Source organism: Acartia tonsa, chromosome 1 (assembly GCF_053477335.1).
Source record: "Acartia tonsa isolate MP-2025a chromosome 1, ASM5347733v1, whole genome shotgun sequence".
Lineage (NCBI taxonomy): Eukaryota > Metazoa > Arthropoda > Copepoda > Calanoida > Acartiidae > Acartia > Acartia tonsa.
This window is the reverse complement of record NC_137260.1, coordinates 48,450,937-48,469,701: the sequence shown is the minus strand read 5'-3', so window position 1 is coordinate 48,469,701 and position 18,765 is coordinate 48,450,937. Positions and strand designations below refer to the sequence as shown.

At 30.7% G+C, this 18,765-nt stretch overlaps 1 protein-coding gene across 3 annotated transcripts in view; it reads right to left on the bottom strand.

Annotated features, from left to right (window-relative positions):
• LOC145322492 (potassium voltage-gated channel subfamily KQT member 1-like) overlaps nt 1-14,854 on the bottom strand; it is a 66,805-nt gene extending 51,951 nt beyond the window's left edge. For 2 of the 3 annotated variants that reach the window (XM_080164530.1, XM_080164518.1), the window contains exons 1-3: nt 13,998-14,854; nt 5,307-5,479; nt 1,036-1,180 (exon numbers count right to left, since the gene is read on the bottom strand). In XM_080164530.1, the coding sequence (XP_080020656.1) occupies nt 1,036-1,180; nt 5,307-5,356 (195 nt within the window). In that variant the 5' untranslated portion in view covers nt 5,357-5,479; nt 13,998-14,854. Of the gene's footprint in view, nt 1-1,035; nt 1,181-5,306; nt 5,480-9,954; nt 9,979-13,997 lie in introns of those variants that run through there. The other variant, XM_080164525.1, reaches the window with a different exon arrangement.
• Between the last annotated feature and the right edge of the window lie 3,911 nt (nt 14,855-18,765).

The following is an 18,765-nucleotide window of genomic DNA, read 5'->3' as shown; positions in this document are numbered from 1 at the left end:
ATCTTGCAATTCTTACGGTGAAAATATACACTCTTACAACATTTAAGAAAAACTTAACATTAAGGTAAAAACTTTTGTGTTAGTAATCTTGTTAATATAAAAAATGTTTATATGAAGATGTTTTACAAAATAACTTTGCTAATTTAACTTCTGATAATGTTTTTAAAAAAACCCACCTCAAGTCTAGTCATTGAAAACTATTAACCTATATATTCATGGGTGTAACGAACGTAAGGAACAAACAAAAAAACGTAACGGACCGAGAAACTTTTTGGAGACTATCGTTTTAGATGTTCCAAGGACCGGACAAATGAGAAAAAAGTAATGAAATTATTTTCAAAGGGCATTAAAATAGAATATCTTTCCTAACACAACGAAATCTAAAAAGATCGTGCCTTATAAAGACTTGTATAGCATAAGTTGCACAATTTTGCCCATTAATAAACAACCAATTAAAAAAAATACTACATCAACAAACAACCAAAAAGATTATAATAAACTAGCAATTCATACAGAAAGAGTAAGAGAAGCAAGCATTATAGAACAAACTCTGCTTTTGAAAATTTAAAAATAAAACTTTGAAAAATATATTATGTTAACATGGTTCTCAGAAATCCTAACCTCTATTGTAAAAGATTTGTATTTCAGACATATTTGAATCTAAAACATTTAAAAGCCTAATATAAGGTACAATATTGAATGTTTATCTTTCAGTACTCAAAAATTACACAAAATTGTTTAAATGTAGTTTGCAAACTGGGAAGAAAATACTTGAGCCACGAGAATGGTCTTTTATAGGTTATCAGTGTAATTTTTATCAGTTCTTGTGCTTCATACCGAAGAAAGTAAAAGTTTGCAAGAAGTAAAAAAGGACCACTTAATTTTTAACGCCCCCTTAGACATCCTTGTGTCATCTAACCCTTATCTTCAACTAAAAAGACGACAAGAAAAAAATGTTTACAGAACAAAAAAATTGTATGATTTAAATATATCAAAATGGATAATAGTTCCAACATGTCATAAGAACAATTTTACCTCCTTCTCATGAGCGTCGATAGTTGAGAAGACAGAGAGAGCGATGCAGACGAATACAATGCAGAAGAGAACAACATGATACAGGATCTCCAGCCGGCTGCTTGGACGCTCCAGGAAGTTGTAGAATTTGGATTGCAGTTTTCTGTGGGGTGCATGAGTTTATGAAGATTTTCTTAATATCATGAATTATGAAAGCTAATATGATTAGGTCAACTATTTACCTGTCAAAAGTTAAATTATTAGGACGCTAAAGTTGTAATGCTATTGAATATTGATCCTTTGATCTTGTAAAATCAATTTGGAAAAATGATTAATTTAATTTAATGTTTATTACCATACCTCGTAAATATATTATTTTTACATTAACAAAACGTCGGTTTTCCTTAATAAGGGGCCAGGTCGATGATATGAAAAACTTGGAAATAAATTGGTGGGGGAGGAGAATTTAGTTTATTTCTTTAGGTAAGGTTAGGTTATTTTGTGTACTGGTTTTAATCCCACCGCATTGATTAGGCATAAGAAAAAAAAACTCCCCACTCTCATTTTCAATCTATTAAAAAAGAAGTTAAATTAGTGGGAGAAGGGGGGCAGTTCTGAGATTGATAGGCACTTGGAGGGAAATTACATTTATTAATTGATATATTTTTTGTGATAGGAATAGATATTTTTACATACTCAAATTAATTGTAAAGAAATATTCTTTAATATCCTGTAATATAGAAACTCGATATCATTATATTTAAATTTTAATTAAAATTCCGGTGTTGGGGGGGGGGGGGGGGGTATATGGAGGAATAAATAAGAAAATCATCAAAGGTTAAAAATATAATTAAATTCATCTCGTAGATAAAATATATAAAAAATATCATGAGATATTTTCCTATAGATTCAATGTTAAGTTTATCTACTCAAGACCTTTTAGGAATATTATAAGTAAATTCTAAGACCATCTATTAACAAGGATGACAACATCAATAAAAGCGAAGCTCTGAAACGGTTGGACAAACGGACATTAACACTTATGTAGTGTCAGAACTGAATAATCAGAATATAAATGAGAGAAAAAGCAAAATTGTGAGTAAATTTGTTGAAAAACTTCTTGATAAAGAATAATGTTTATGGACATACTTACATTTTAGGACTTTATTTTAGAGTTGCTTTGCTTATAATATTGTACTTTGTTATCCCAGGAATCATTATACCAAAAATAAGAACAATCGGATAATTATATCACATAGAGATTGTTAAAAAAGTAAAAAATCAACATGTTTAAAATGGACGTACGGACATTCTGGTAATAATTATGAAGTTGCTACGTTTCCTAAATCGTACCTTACTACTACAGGAATCACCATGTAAAGTTTGAAATCGATAGGACAATTCTATCATGCCTAAATTAACTAACAAAAAGCTATCTGTCTCGGACCCTAATTATAGAAAAGCTTCGCTTTTAAAACCAAGATGTTCTCCTTTCCTTCCATGGAATTTACATTAGCTCTTCATGTATTGTTTTTAAAAGCGAAGCTTTTCTATAATTAGGGTCGGTCCGTCCGTACGTCCGTCCGTAACGGATAGCTTTTTTCTTTAATTTAGGCATGTTAGAATTGTCCTATCGATTTCAAATTTTGCATGGTGATTCCTTTAGTAGTTAGGTACGATGTAAAAAGCGTAACAACTCTATAATCATTACCAAAATGTCCGTACGTCCATTTTAAACATGTTGATTTTTTTACTTTTTTAACAACAAATTTTTATGTGATCTAATCATCCGATTGATCTGATTTTTGGTATATTGATTCCTGGGACAACAAAGTATAATGTTATAAGCGAAGCAACTCTAAAATCAAGTCCTAAATATGTAAGTATGTCCTTTAACATTATCCTGTATAAAGCAATTTTTCAACAAATTTACTTACAATTTTGCTTCAACTCTTATACATTTATATTCTGATTATTTAGTTCTGACACTATATAAGTGTTTATGTCCGTTTGTCCTACCGTTTCAGTGCTTCGCTTTTATGGATGTTGTCATCCTTGTTTTTACATGTATTAAGAATTTTATACGTTGCAGGTCAGGGTTATAATTCGTGTTCTTTAATTATTTTAGATCTTTTTTTTGTAAAAATATATGATTATTGCATATTTTAAGTATTACAAGCTTTTCATTTCGTCGAAATTCGGTACTTAGTATTTACAATCTGTTTTTAACTTTTTTTTACTGTACTTAATGTTTTTTATACCTACATAAAATGTTCCTTAAGATTTTTCAAATGCAGTTTTTATACCATAATTTGACTAATATGTTCTAAAATGTCTATAAGTTGATTAATATTGATGCTCTTAAAGTAAATAACTACAAATAAGTCAAAATAGAGTTTAAAAAGTATTTAAAAAACCCCGGGTTTTTCATTCCAACTCTGGCAGCAGATAATATTCTCTTATTTAGCAATTTACATAACCTTTAATCTGTTTTATAATGACATTCTTAGTTTTCTCTATCAAAATTCCTTAGTATTTTTATATTTGGTGCAGACTATGAAAATAGTTCAGCTACAGCGAACATTCCACAAATTCTGACCAAACTGCGGTTTCTACCAGTATCATATGAATATCTTGTTAAGGGAGTGTGCACGAATCAGAATGTTAAAAAAATTTACAGCAATGAATAAAAGCAATTTTTGGTCAATATACTAGATTTCCCTTGATTTTTTAAAGCAGTTTTTAAAAAAGAAATACTCTAAAATCTTAAATGCTTAGATTATAAACTATATTTTGTGATAAATTTAGCTAAAGGAGTGGGTGATAATTTCTAAATACATGAAATGAAAAGTGTAAAAAAATCTACAAATACCTACAATCTGTTAGAATATAACCTACGTTAAACAAAATAGTTACTAATACCCCCAACAGGTATAAAATTCAGACAGGAATAGATCAATGAAAGATTTGTCAATCTCTAAAATACAAAAAAAGTTCTTGAGTAATTTTTCCATGTAACAATCCCTGTAATTGTTCAACAAAGTGGTGAAGTTTTGAAATAAGAAATTGATTGTTTTCTTCGGGGGGTGTCAACATCCCCAAATAATCCCCATCCCGCACACCCCTGATCAAAATAAATGACGTGACCAGTGACAAGTATTTACAATGTAAATGCATAAACCTGCAGTATGCTCTGGAGTCACGTTAATAAGGCAACATTTCCCTTCCAAGAACTACAATATCTAGAAAAATAAGACAATGGCCTATAAATTGATGTAAATCCCCTTTGATGATACACAAAATTATCCCTTCTGTAAATTAAAATTAGTAGTTGAAACGTTTAAACAAAAATAAGAAAACGTTACTATTAAACTTTGGGGACCAGTGCAATAAACAGCCCATTGTCCCCCCTCTCTTTGACTACAATCACAACAGAAACCCAAATTATGCAACACTGCTACTTTTATGATAAACAAGGATGATTACTTCCAGTAGTAGCAAAGCTATTTGAAATGAAAGCTAACCAAAGTACATAAATTGGAGGAAACCTGTCAATACACACAAAATAAACTGTTTTGAAGGTCCCACAGAAAGAAAAATATTGACAAGAAAGCATTACAAATTCCTTTCTATTAGTGGAAATAGTAAAATCTATATGCCTTTTTTAAAACTGTGCAAAACAAATGTTGTTGTGCAAAATATTTAGTTACACAACCACTAATATTATTTTGCCATAAAATGAAGGCCATTCCAAAAATAATAAATGCACTAATTTGCAACAAGCCATCAAGTAATTCTTCAATTGTGGGTTGCTTGGTCAAACATTTTATATTTGATGGTCAAAAGTGGGCACCAATATTTGCATTTTAAGAATAGGATAATCATAAAGTACAAAACTTCATTGAACATAGCTAATATAGATTTAGATCGAGATTAAAGTAAATACTTAATACTAAAAATCCCAAGGAAAGGTCACTGAAAGATAAATCTAAGAATTCATTAAGATGAAAATTTATATCTTTGAAGTAACTTACAACTTTTTCTTGTAAAATGTTACTTTTTTCATTTAGAAACAAGGATGACAACAACCATGGGCAGTGAAGGACAAACAATTCCTAAGGATACAAACGGATAAAGTAAGGGTTTTAGTGGTCATAAAAAAAAGAGATCAACGAGAAATAAATTGTGTATAACACAACCAACAGACTAAGTAAATTATAGTTTATTAAAGAGTAACTTCGCTACTAAAGAGTATAATAAAATTCAGAAATAATAATAAACTCATTTTCCTGCGAAAAACATTTTTGCGAGAGTTTTTGTGCGCCAGTAGTGCGTCACCCATGGGTATCAGTCAGTTTTACGCACTTCTGCGTCAGGTAAACAGGTAGTAAGCGTTCCATTCCAGGGTCACACGAAGGCCACGGATAAGCTCGGAGTCCAAGGAAAAATGGAAGATTCCATTCTTCTGAAATAATAAAGAAGATGGATTATTTTAAAATTAAAATCTTTTGAAAGTAAAGGTCTTAAAAGAAAGAAAAGTGTACATTATTTTTTTTATAATCCACATAATAGGGCAACAAAGAAACAAATACAAACAAATATTCTATTGAAAGAAAAAGAATAAAATTCTAGGAAAAATCTATGACATAATAATAATAGAAAATCTGTGAGTCAATTTCAGTATTAGTAACCCAATTCAGAATAATTTTTATGCATAAAAAAATAGAAGTGACAATAAAATCAGAAAATAGACAACTTTTAGAATATTTCTTAAAAAGAAATATTAGGACATGGCACATAATTTCGTTTTTATTGTTATTATTTTGGAAGAAGGTGAATAACTTAGTCAAAACCCCCCAAAAACATTGAAGAAAAAGTTTTAACGGTTTGGTTAGATTAAACAAGGGCGGGCTAGAAGAGCCCTTTGGGATATAGCCCAGTAGAAGTTAGTGGCAAGTTTTTCTGTTTACACTTAATGGGGAAAGAGGTTCTAGAGGTACAAATTACAAAAATGGATAACATACAACCTAGGGAAAAAAAATATTAACAGTAGGCGCTCTTAAAATATTATTAATGCATAAAAAGATGATTTAATACAATTGATCAATAACAAAAATAACCATTAAACGTAGTTTGCAACATCTATAACTAGCGGTTGCTCCCCAAGCATCTAGGAGCTCTGTATTAGAAGGAGTAGAAAAGGGGTGGGGGGATAGCTTAAAACCTTCCCAAGACTTAATAATGAAAATAAAACAGCCTTAAAATACTTCCGAAACCTATGTGAAGCTTCCCTTAAATGGAGAACTCAATCGGTTCTGTAGTTCTAAAAATTCCAAGCTACGGACAAAAAAAACTTACTACTTTATGTAATAGTATTTGACATTAAGAAAACTGAATCATTATGAAATGACTGAGTTATTAATTAAAGAAACTTTTGAGACGTTCTGTCAAAAGCAATAATTGTAAATCTTCCTATTAGAAAGAAAAATAAATATAAAAGATCTAAAAGCAGGGTGTCGGAGCCGTATAATTTTGATGGGGCTCCGGCTCCGGCTCCTACCTTAAAATTAATATATAAATTTTTTTTCATAATTGAATTTGATAAAATAAAATAAATAATACCTATAAAATATTTTGCTTTCATTTGATTAAAGCTATATAAAAGTAGAAGGATGTGTGTCTATTTGTTAAGTAACAATAGTTTTTCAGTTTATTATATGGAAATAGACCGTTGCCAAATTATAATATTACTTTAAAAAATCATTTATAGCTAGTCCAGAGCCGTTTTTAACAAAAAATACGGCTCCGGCACCACCAAAAATGTTGCTGCTCACGGCTCCCGGCTCCGGCACCCTGACTAAAAGTATGGAATTAAACATGATTTTATATCAATAATTAACTTTCAAGCTTTGCAGGATTATTTCTGTAACAGTTACTCACATAAATTAGAAAGTGTAGCAACTCTATAGTCGTTACAAGATAGGATAAAATAGGAAATTATTGTATACTTTCTAATAATGCTTTTTTAGAGTGCCTTCTTAACAGATTGAATTTTCCAAAAGAAAACTCAAAAACCTCTTCAAAAATTCATCGAATTACAGACAGGTTACTGAGTGTGTATATAAAAATGAAATTTATGGGATTATAACCGGTTTTATAATTTTAATGCTTGTAGAAAATTGTCTGTAATACGATGTTATACATGATTTTTTAGTATGACCGAGAACCGGATCTATTCCAGCAAATATAAATCAGTTTCGAAGCCATACTGGAATAGTTATTTCTCGCATCGTATTATAAACGGCTTTCCGCGGATATAGAAAGTACAATTATGAGATTAAAACTAGTTTTTTTAGCCCCGGGGTGCCAAAGGCACCGGCTAAAAAAACTGGTTTTAATCTTATGATTGTACATTTCTATATTCGTAGAAAGCTGGATATAATACAATGCTAGACATAGTTTTTTCGTATGGATGAGAACCGGTTCCTATCCACCGGATTCGAATGAATACGAGAAAAGATTTTATAATTTTTTATTTAGTTATTGTCTGTAGCTTTGACAAGAGCAATATTAATCATAATCTCTTTTTACATTTTAAGTAAATGTAATATTCTAACGAATTTAAGTCGAAAAATAAACTATAAAGGGTGTGTATGAGTTTGGATCAGAATAAAAAAAAACAGCTTAGAATTTAATTCTTTATGATGTTTAAGTTGCAGACGTCCAAATAGACTGACAACCAATGTTTAATTTAATACATAAATTTTGCATAGTTAGCTGGTATGAAAACTGTTTTAATATTTTGTGGTGGTTTTAAACGCCGGTCGCACTTCAATACAGGTTAGAGGCGAAACAACTTTTAGGTGATAAAACGTAATTCCTCTCTCTCCCACAAAAATGCTTGATCTTTTATAAAAATGTTCTGACAATATACTTTTGATATTCTTCTTTATCAGCAATGATGGTTGATATCACAAGATAAACAAGGATAAAAACATTCATCATTGACCAGCCAAGTTCTAAAACAGGCCAATAACAAATAATTATAGAATATATGTGGTATTATGACAGGGGAGAATTGTCATTTTATGTTGCTTACATGGACATTGTTTATTGGTCAGTTCGTTTATCAAGAGGGGAGGGGATGGGGTAAAGGAAGTGGATCGTTATTTTAGCCATCTACAAGTCTCTCTTTTTTTTTGATTACAAAATAATCTGATGAAAGATCCAAGTAATAATAAATCCATTAAATGATTAACATTTTAAAATAGAAGAAAACATTTTGTAGTAAGGGGCATAAATCCTGTAAGTGAGGCTAATGAAATGTACCCAAGAAATATTTTGTTTAAAAAAACTTTGCTACCCTGTATAAGAAACAACCCAGTTAATATTAAAAAGCAGCGTTTCGGAGCCGTTTAATTTTGATGCGGCTCCGGCTCCGCGGAGCCGTATCTGGAAATACGGCTCCGGCTCCTACCTTAAAATTAATATATAAATTTTTGTTCATTATTGAATTTAATAAAATAATATAAATAATATAAAATATTTTGCTTTCAATTGATTAAAGCTATATAAAAGTAGAAGAATGTGTGTCTATTTGTTAAGTAACAATAGCTTTTCAGTTTATTATATAGAAATAGACCGTTGCCAAATTATAATATTACTTTAAAAAATCATTTTTAGCTAATCTGGAGCCGGAGCCGTTTTTAACGAAAAATACGGCTCCGGCTCCACCAAAAATGTTGCTGCTCCTGGCTCCCGGCTCCGAAACGCTGTTAAGAAGCTTAATTTTCATCCCAATTTGGGGATATATTCATATACATTTGCAAGGTAAATTATACAGAAGCTATTCTACAATATAAACCCTGCGGTATGCGCTTCCAATATCTAGAAATATTCCTTTCATTCTATCTATACACAAAGCATTTCAGGAAAAGAGAATATTTATGAGAATTAACATCTACCACCACAAACCTAATATTCTCCTATTACAAAGGGAGAATATCCATATGATGGTTAAAATGGATTAAAATTGCGGATTGTTACGGGCGAGGCTACTGTCCATGACACTAACGTCACGTCCGACAACCAAGGAGAACTAAGGGGAGGCAAATCTCTCATTTTCTGCCAAAACACCCAGAGTAGCAGATTAGGTAACACCAAATAGACAACCAACACTTTGATTGTACGACCATAGCTTTGCTTAAAAGTCCCAACTGTGCATGGTAGTGAGTTGCGCCTGAATTTACTATTTATGTCACGCACCTGACATAGCAATAGGAGCCACTTTAACGTGATGTTGGGCCGAGACTCGAACCTATTACCTTTCCGACTACGAGTAGATGAGCTACGTGCCACAAGTCGCAGGTTATTTTTTTTAGCTACTTAAATTGATATACAAGAAAAGATTAAATAGGCTTTATTAAGGTGGACACCTTGTTTCAATTTAACCAACGATTGGAAAATTACAACCGACGTTTCATGTTAGAAAAAAAAATCTAGTTATAAAATTCACTAGAAACAAGTACGGTTCTATAAGAGTTAGATTATATTTTATAATATTTTTCAAATATAAATAAAATATATTTATTAGCATTTAAATGCAGTATTTTTTTTTATTTGAATCTTGACTGTTTCGAAAGCACAGTTAATCTATAGGCAAAAATACAGCAAGTCCGTCTATCTGTAGAAATACGTTAAGATAACTTAATAATAACGTAATAATATTCTATAATTTTCTACTTGTCTTATCTGGAAGGGTGGGTGGGGGAGGGTTGTGTGCCATTAAAAAGTCCAACCATATTACACATAGGAGTTACAGAACTGAGAATTTGCTTAACAGTTTCTACAATAGAGTTAAGTACAATGTGGAACTCTAAAGAAAATATCACTAAAATGAGTAAAAACCTAACTGTATATGGATTAACAGAAATAAATTACCATCTATTCGTCTATCTCTGTATCCAAGAATTTAAACAAAATTTGTCCTTTTCTAAGAAACACAAAATATTAAAAATATAAACTGTTGCTATTAAATTTTGTATATCAACTTTGTTCTAATTTCACTCACTTCCGTCCCAGGGAACTTAAGGGATAAAACTATGGACGATAAATTAATAATCCCAATTATGACAAACAAAATAACCCCTTCTGTAGATAATATTTTTATTGGACAAATCCTTTCCCTCTATCCCTGCACTTCTACTAGGTTATTCAGTTGAAAATTGTAATCTTTGACATTTTGGGTCCAATAAAAACAAATATCTAAGGATTTATTGCCAGGCTATTTACATTTATGTTTGAATAACATTTGTATTTATTTTGTGGACACTTTTGGGGGAATTTTCATGCCTGATATTAAAATAACAAAAAAGGTTAAAATCTAAAAATTATACCTATTTTTTAATATTAGGACTAATTTTTTAACTTTACTTTTAAAAAATGTGATCAGATATTTTATTCCAATAATTACGTATGTTCAAATTATCATATCAAAATATAAAACACCTTCACATTTATTTATTTTAAATATTCCTAAATTCCTTTGGCAAATGGAAGGAATTTGCAATATATAAATATTTACAAATATTAAGCCGGATGTTAAATTTAAAATTTCAAGTGTAAATAGTTTATTTTGACTGAAGGATATTTTTTAAAATTAATATTACTTTACATTTAAGTTAATTGATATTAAACAAGTAAGAGACTATCTATTACAGCAATTTCTTTAGATTTAATAAAACATGAATAGTAAGGTTTTTTGTACCTGAAGATTTCATTTAACACTGAACTGAAGCTTTAGGGAAGCTTTACATGGGTCCCAGGATAGTTTTAAACATTTTCTTTTTAAATTAAAGCCTTTGGATGGTTTTAAGCTATTTTCTGCCCCTTTCTACCCTTTTGAATATAAAGTTTTTTATATGCTAGATTTGCAGCTGCTAGTATACTTAAATAAAGATTATTTTTAAAAATACAATATTAGTCCACCAACGTGTTTCATGTGCAATTCTATTCTGCAAGTAAATTAATGTCAGAAGCTCCGTACTAACAAATCTCGACAACCTGTAGCGTTGCCATGCTGATAAAACTGAAGGACAGGTATAACCTTGATAGGCTGATACTAATATGAAAAACAACTACCTATTTAATCCGATTATTTAGATTATGTCTAGAGAACACTTGTAAACTACCCACACTCTACAACTTTACTATTAATAGTCCAATCCTTAAATACGTCAATTAAAATTTCATAGCATAATATGCTTCTTTTGAAAAGTTTATGCTTATTATAATGGCATTATAACAATAAGCCAAAAATTAAGTCAGTTTTAAAAATAAATAAACAACTATAATGATGAAAAATAACCATTTTTTCACATTTCAACACTTTTTAAGTAATAAACTCAGCTTGTTGGGGGTAATAAGGCTTAGGTAAACATTACAAATAGGGTGTGCATTCAATTCAGCACATTTGTTACAATACCAAATTATCAGAATACTTATCATTTCAATAGCACAGAATTTAACCTCTAATTATTAACCATTACCTAACTTCTCATTTATTTGATGTTTAAATAACTCCTCTCACATTTAGGATCTATTTATTCAAAAGGGTAGGGAAGGAAAGAAAATAGCCTAAAACAATCCAAGACTTTGATAGAAAAATTAAATAGCCTAAAAAATATCTAAGGACCAATGTAAAGCTTACCTAAAATAGAGAACTCAATCGGTTCAGTGGCTTTTGAAATCCTAAGATACAAGCAAAAAACCTTACTACTTTAAAATAGAGTAAAGTATAAAACACTAAATGCTAATGTGATGATAAGGGGAAATGGATGAACACCCACAAGTAGAGCAACAATTTAAAGATAATAACAAACATGCTCGCTAAGGTAAATATATAGGTTGTCTATTTTTCTATATAATTGGTATTATTATCATTATTTTTATCATTAAAGAATGACAGGTTACGTTTAGGTAATTTTGAGTAAGAGGGAAACAAGAAAAACCCAAACCCTTGGATTTTTATCATAATCAGAATTTCCAAACTGGCCCCTTCAACATTCAATGGGTCAAACATTTTAAATGAAACGTATTTGCTATTACTGGGTTAGGTAAAGATTAGGTTAGTATAGCCATGTAGGGTGGTAACCTGCAACATTTTTAATTTGAATTAAGGTCTATAATTTTTCCAAAGTTTTTTCTTGGCGTTTTTTTTTATATGTGCATAATTTAGATATAATCTAATCCTTCCACAATATAAGTCAATTTATTTACTAATGGAATAATAGATTAAAACCTTCCTGGAACCTATAAAATGCTCTACTGTAAGGTAGAAAATTATTGGTTCAGCAGTTAGTGAGATCTTTAATTAAGTAAAGACAATTACTAGGTCTCCTTTTTATAATGATATAAAAATATCTTTTGATGAACCCTTATCAAATTAAGGTAGACATAACCTTTACAGTATCAATCAGAAAAACCATCACAAAAAATGGTCAACACGAAATATTTTCGAGATAATAACACAGTGTATTCCCACAGTTTGAGAGTAACCCCCCCCCCCTTCCCTCCCTAAATAAATATATTTTCAAAAGCTTGATGCTCGCCTCTTCGGCATCTAATCCTGCAAGACCCTATCTATGCAAGGCTCAACTAAAGTTTCCTTACATAAAATAACCTTAGATAGGCAATAGACTAAACAAAAAAATGTTCTTGGGTAAAATAACTATTAAGTATACCCTCGAAATTCAACGCTAAAATATCAAATAACCTTATACTTGTTATAATGTAAGGAACAAAAATGATCACAGATAACGGCCAGACGTAGTTTGGCTCGGTTATTAGAAAATTGCAATTCTATTATTGGTTTAATAAGCAAATATTTTTCAAGGCTAATAGTACTTTATTACTGTCAAAAAAGAAAATGTTGAATTAAACAAAATATATTTTTTTGTCTGTCTCAAAGGACCTTGCTTACCGGTGAGCCGATATGGTTCTCCTTTAAAAAAATGCAACCCAAAAATTATTTAAAAAATTTAAATTGAAAATGAGGGTGTGGACATAACCCTTCCTACCTTAAAGGCCCCTAGAGGCTTCTAGGGAGTGAAGCAGCTAGTACTCTACAAGTTATTGAAACATAACTGTATTATTTGACATTATCTTCAATCCGACTAACTGCACTATTTTTCTCAGCAAAATATAAAAAGCTTGGATGAACAAAAAGAAACCATAATTTTTTATTATTTTTTTCATGTCTCCGCTATCCTTTTAGTGAATTTGATCAAATCAAGTCAATTGACATACTATTAAATGTTATGTTACAGTCAATATGCCATGACTTTTGATTCCTAGACATTTATTTTTAGATTAAATAAAAATTACAACTTTTTACGTTAAATTCAACATAAACATTAAATTAGTTAACCTCTAAAATCAAGATAAATCTGGTAAAAAACTGAATTGCAGAAATTTGAAACGACTAGGTACAGGATGCTTGTTGAATAAAATAGTAAAAATTTGCATTTATTGATATAAGTTTAGGATTTCGATATTAGATTATACCTTCAGGGATAAATATTCTTTTCATAACATTAGATTTTAAACATAGTAAAGATTATACAGGATTGGATTGTGATTTAAGCATGTTAGTTTTTTTGTATGAAAATTCTGATAAAGAATGAACAAATTGTAAGATCTATAATGCAAAATTATAAGAATTTTCTTTCTTCAACATGCAAAAGCAAGAAAAGATATTCCTAAAAAGTAATCTATAACAATGGTAATTAATATATATTTCTAGAATACTAGAAAAAAAGACCTCTCTCGTCTATAGCAGCTGAGAATATCTTATTTTTTTTGACTGAATCTCTCATATGGGAGGAGTACATACCTCCTTGATTATATATCAGCTTCGCCACAGAAAAAAAGTGAAAATAAAAAGGAAAATTGACTGTAAAAATGAAAACAAAGATTGGTTTTACCTGAATTTACTTGTGCTCCGAAAAAGTAAAAGGAATTACGCGGCCAATAAAAATACAATCTCTCTCATTACATAACAAATCTCTTGACAACAAATTATCTTTGTCTCAGCACAAAATCACCTCTCTTTGTCCTATTTATATATTGATTTTTTTTTCAAGAAAAAGCTTCCATTATGGTTTATATAATGTTTAATATTCTACCAACATCACTTTTCAATTTTTTGAAATATATAGGATAGCCTGAGGAGTTGACAATCTATTTATCTTGGTCAGAACATTCCTAAGCCTTTGGCTAAAGCATCAATTCAACACAACTATTTTTCGTCACTTTATACATGTGTACTTTAAAAAGTAGAACAATTACACTTTTCTATACAATGCCTGTATGATTATTTTTGATTAACTGTAAGTTGTATCACATAATGTGTATTTTTACAGCATCAGGGCATCTTTTTTTTTTATTTATATACAAAGTGTGTCAAACTATTTATCCACGTCATAAATCTAGTCCATCAGAATCACAGACAACACAACCCTAAATAAACACAGGTGTATGTGTGTTAAATGTTTGGATATGTGTGCAATTACAACTCTAGCCTTTAATGCAAACAAACACACTTTAAAAAGTGACTGAAATGAAAATTGTTTGCGTTCACACTCTGGCCAGAAAAAGAGGTGAGATTTGGCTTTAGATAAACAAATCACATCTGTATATCTTTGCAGAAACAGGATGATATACTTGTGTATATTCTCCGTTTTCTTAGAGCTTTGATTCATATAATTTGCAACTGCCCGATGAAGTGTTTATACACGACACTCAGCAAGAGCTCAACTTAGTTAAGAGCAAGTATAAACATTGACTGATACTCTTTAAACTAGAGAGAAATAGAGGGAGAAACAATTTTTCTCCGAGTGCGAGAGATTGACTGTAAAACACGCCTCTGAGAGCCAACAGCTCAAGGGGGGAATGAAGAGAGGTTTCCGAGAAGGTTTTAACAAAGTCATGCCCAGAGAAATGATAGATTTAGGCATGAAAAAAAAACATTGGAAAAATGGATTGTTTACTAAAATGTCATTTCCATATTTTGTGATGGATTTAAAGCAATCATGAAGGCCTTTGTTGGTAAATAACATGCAAAATGTTTACTAACTTTACAATACTGCAATATTGAACTTTAGCTATTAGTAGTTCGAGTAAATTTTAGCACAGCCCTCCCAAGAGGGAACACAAAAAGATCGAATTTTTTTTTAACGTAGAGACTTGAACGCAACATAGAAATTATTAGAAAATTAGACAACATTTAAAGTGCCACTAAAGGCCTCTAGGGGCGTAGCCGCTAGTGTACGATATAGTACACTATACATTAGTACACATTATATTTATACGGAAAGGTCAAATACTTTCATAATTCTCATTTGTAGTTATGAAATCATGAAATAAACGGATCGATAAACCCTCACTAGCTTTTTAGTAGCGAAGCTACTCTATAATCCGAAATGTCCGTCCGTCCGTCTGAGACAAAGTGGGGGAAACGTTATTTTCTCGGCTCCTATGACAGATAGAAGGCTGAAACTTTTTGACAACATTCCCATTACTAAGGAGCATATTAACGTTAACACATCCATGGCGGTCGGACTGCTTTTTAGCAGGTTTTAGGCTATTTTTGTATTTTTCACCATAACTTTGGTATGTATGGTCCTATTTAAAATTTTTTTTAGTTATGGATATCTAAATTAAATTTCCCGCTGTTTATGAAACATCCATGAAGGTTGAACTGTCTTTTAGCAGGTTTTTGGCTATTTTATATTTTTACATATTTCCCCACATCTTTGGTGTTTATGGTCCGATTTTCAAAATTTTTTTAGTTAAGAATATCAAAATTAATTTTCCTGATGTTTAAAAAACACATCCATGGTGATCGGACCGCCTTTTAGCAGGTTTTTAGCTATTTTTATATTTCTACATAATTTCTAATATCTTTGGTGTTTTTGGTCCGATTTGCAAACTTTTTTGCGATGACAGTATCATAAAAATTTTTACTTTTGTTCTGAGCATCCAGTATGTAATTCACTTTGAACGTTGGTATGTCATTATATTAAAAAAAATAAGGTTTTGTGCTTGTTTTCTCTTATAAATCTATTCTTGATTTTAAAGAATATCCTTTTTTTCTACTTGTACGTATTCCCATCCACAATTTTTGTGCTTCGCTACTTATAGATGTTGTCATCCTTGTTTATTCTATACTTATCCCTTTCTTCTTATAATGGTTGGTTATGAATGAATGGAATGTCTATTTGGCCTAATAAAAGTGTGAATATCCAATAATCTCACATTCTTAGCGATAATAATCCTTTCATATTCATTAACAAAAAACTTTGCCTACATAACCCTACAATCCAAAAATTACTTTTCTAATAAATATGGATAGATAGTAAAGAGAACAAGGATGACAACATCCATAAGTAGCGAAGCACAAAAAATCGTAGATGGGAATACGTACAGGTAGATTTAAAAGGTTTTTACTAAAATCAAGAATAAATTTATTGGATAAGATAAATATGAAACCTTGTTTTATTTTGTATGGTGACGATGGTCAAAGTAAATTATATTAAAGATGCTCATAACAATGGGAAAAATTATTTTGATACTGATATCCCATAAAAGTTTGAAAATTGGATCAAAATAAACAAAGATCTTGGGAAATAAAAAAAGCCAAAAACCTGATAAAAGGCAGTCTGGCCGCCATGGTTGTTTTCTTAAAACGACAAAAAATTTAATTTTTAAATCCTTAAAAACTTTAAAAATTTGGAAAGTCGGACCATATACACTGAAGATATGGAAAAAAGTGTTAAATATATCTATAAATAGCCTAAAACCTGCCAAAAAGGCAGTCTGGCCGTCATGGTTATTTCCTTTAAAGATGGGAAATTTAATTTTGATATCTACAACTGAAAAAAATTTGAAAATCGGACTATAAACACTGAAGATATGGAGAAAAATGTTAAAAATATAAAAAAAAACAGCCTAAAACCTGCTGAAAAGGCAGTCTGGCCGTCATGGTTGTCTTCTTTAAAAGACGGGAAATTTAATTTTGATATCTATAACTGAAAAAATTTTGAAAATCGGACCATACACTGAAGATATGGAGAAAAATGTGAAAAATATAAAAATAGCCTAAAACCTGCTAAAAGGCAGTCTGGCCTTCATGCTTGTTTCTTTAAACGACAGGAAATTTAATATTGATATCTGTAACTGAAAAAATTTTGAAAATCGGACCATAAACACTGAAGATATGGAGAAAAATGTGAAAAATATAAAAATAGCCTAAAACCTGCTAAAAATCGGTCCGACCGCAAATGATGTTTTATGGTCAATTGTGCTCCTTAATAATGGGAATGTTGTCAAAAAATTTCAGCATTCTATCTTTTATAGGAGCTGAGTAAATCCCGTTTCCCCCATAGCGTTACGGACTGACGGACTGACTGACTGACGGACTGACTGACTGACGGACGGACAAAGTGAATTATAGAGTAGCTTCGCTACTAAAAATGTATTACAAAAAAATATTTCGCAAATAACATACATTTATATTAAAATTTGAACAATGCCTCCTTATAAAAGCTAGATTTTCTCATACAACTTTTTAAAAGCGAAAGTTTCTTATAATGATGACAATTTAAAAAGCGTAGCAACTTTATAATCGTTACCAGAATGCCCGTAAGTTCATTTCAAGTCAAGTTGATTTTAAATCTTTTTTATAAAATTTTGTTTGTTTTATACTTACATTATCATCTGATTTTTTGAATTATGATTCCTATTACAAGTTACAATGTTGTAAGTGAAGCATCTCTATAATCAGGTCTTAAAAATGTCAGTATGTCCTTTAACAATATCCTCTATTTAAGCAGTTTAGCAACAAATTTACTTTTAATTTTGTTAGACGTATAAATTTATGTTCTACTTGTTCAGTTCTGACACGCAATAGGTGTTAATGTTTGTTTGTCCTACCGTTTAAGATCTTTGCATTTATGGATGTTGTCATCCTTGTTAAAAGAAATTTTTCAATTAAGATTTGTCCGTCTAGGTTACTGCAAGTGTATTGGTACAAAACTGCCTCTTAATTTTATGTGAGTATTTACTAGACAGTTAACTATAGCATGCTTACAAATGAAAGATTGCAATCACAATTTAAAACTTGAATCTAGAACATGGCGAGCATCTATTGTCTTATAGAAATATCTTTATTAAAAGTGTACAAACAATTTGGACATTTTTAGCTTTGCCATATAATGTATGTGTACCAAATACACAGTGATGAAGACTTGTTTGTACAAAACTAAACCACGTGATGAATAAATCCATCACAGAACACTTTGCTCCTAATTCTTAGCATAAAAAGACAAGCTAAATATTTAAGCACTCTAGATTCATCAAAACATTGCTAATATCAAAACTGCGAATCACACATTTGGCTTAAAAAGTACAAAGCACTCAGACTGATAAATGTGCACCAGGTCCACAATCTCATCAATTCATAACAACAAACACCAAGCTCTCAGGCTCTACAATGTGCAACAAGCCCTAGGCCTCCACCTCATCAAAAGTACCTATACTTTAAACTAGGTTCAACAAACACCAAGCTCAGCAATTCGCATCAAGCCTTCATGCTCAACAATGCGCAATAAACAGCAACCCCATAGGATTAACAATGTGCAACAAGCACCAAGCCCCCAGGCTCAACAATGTGCTCCAGTTCCGGCTCCGACC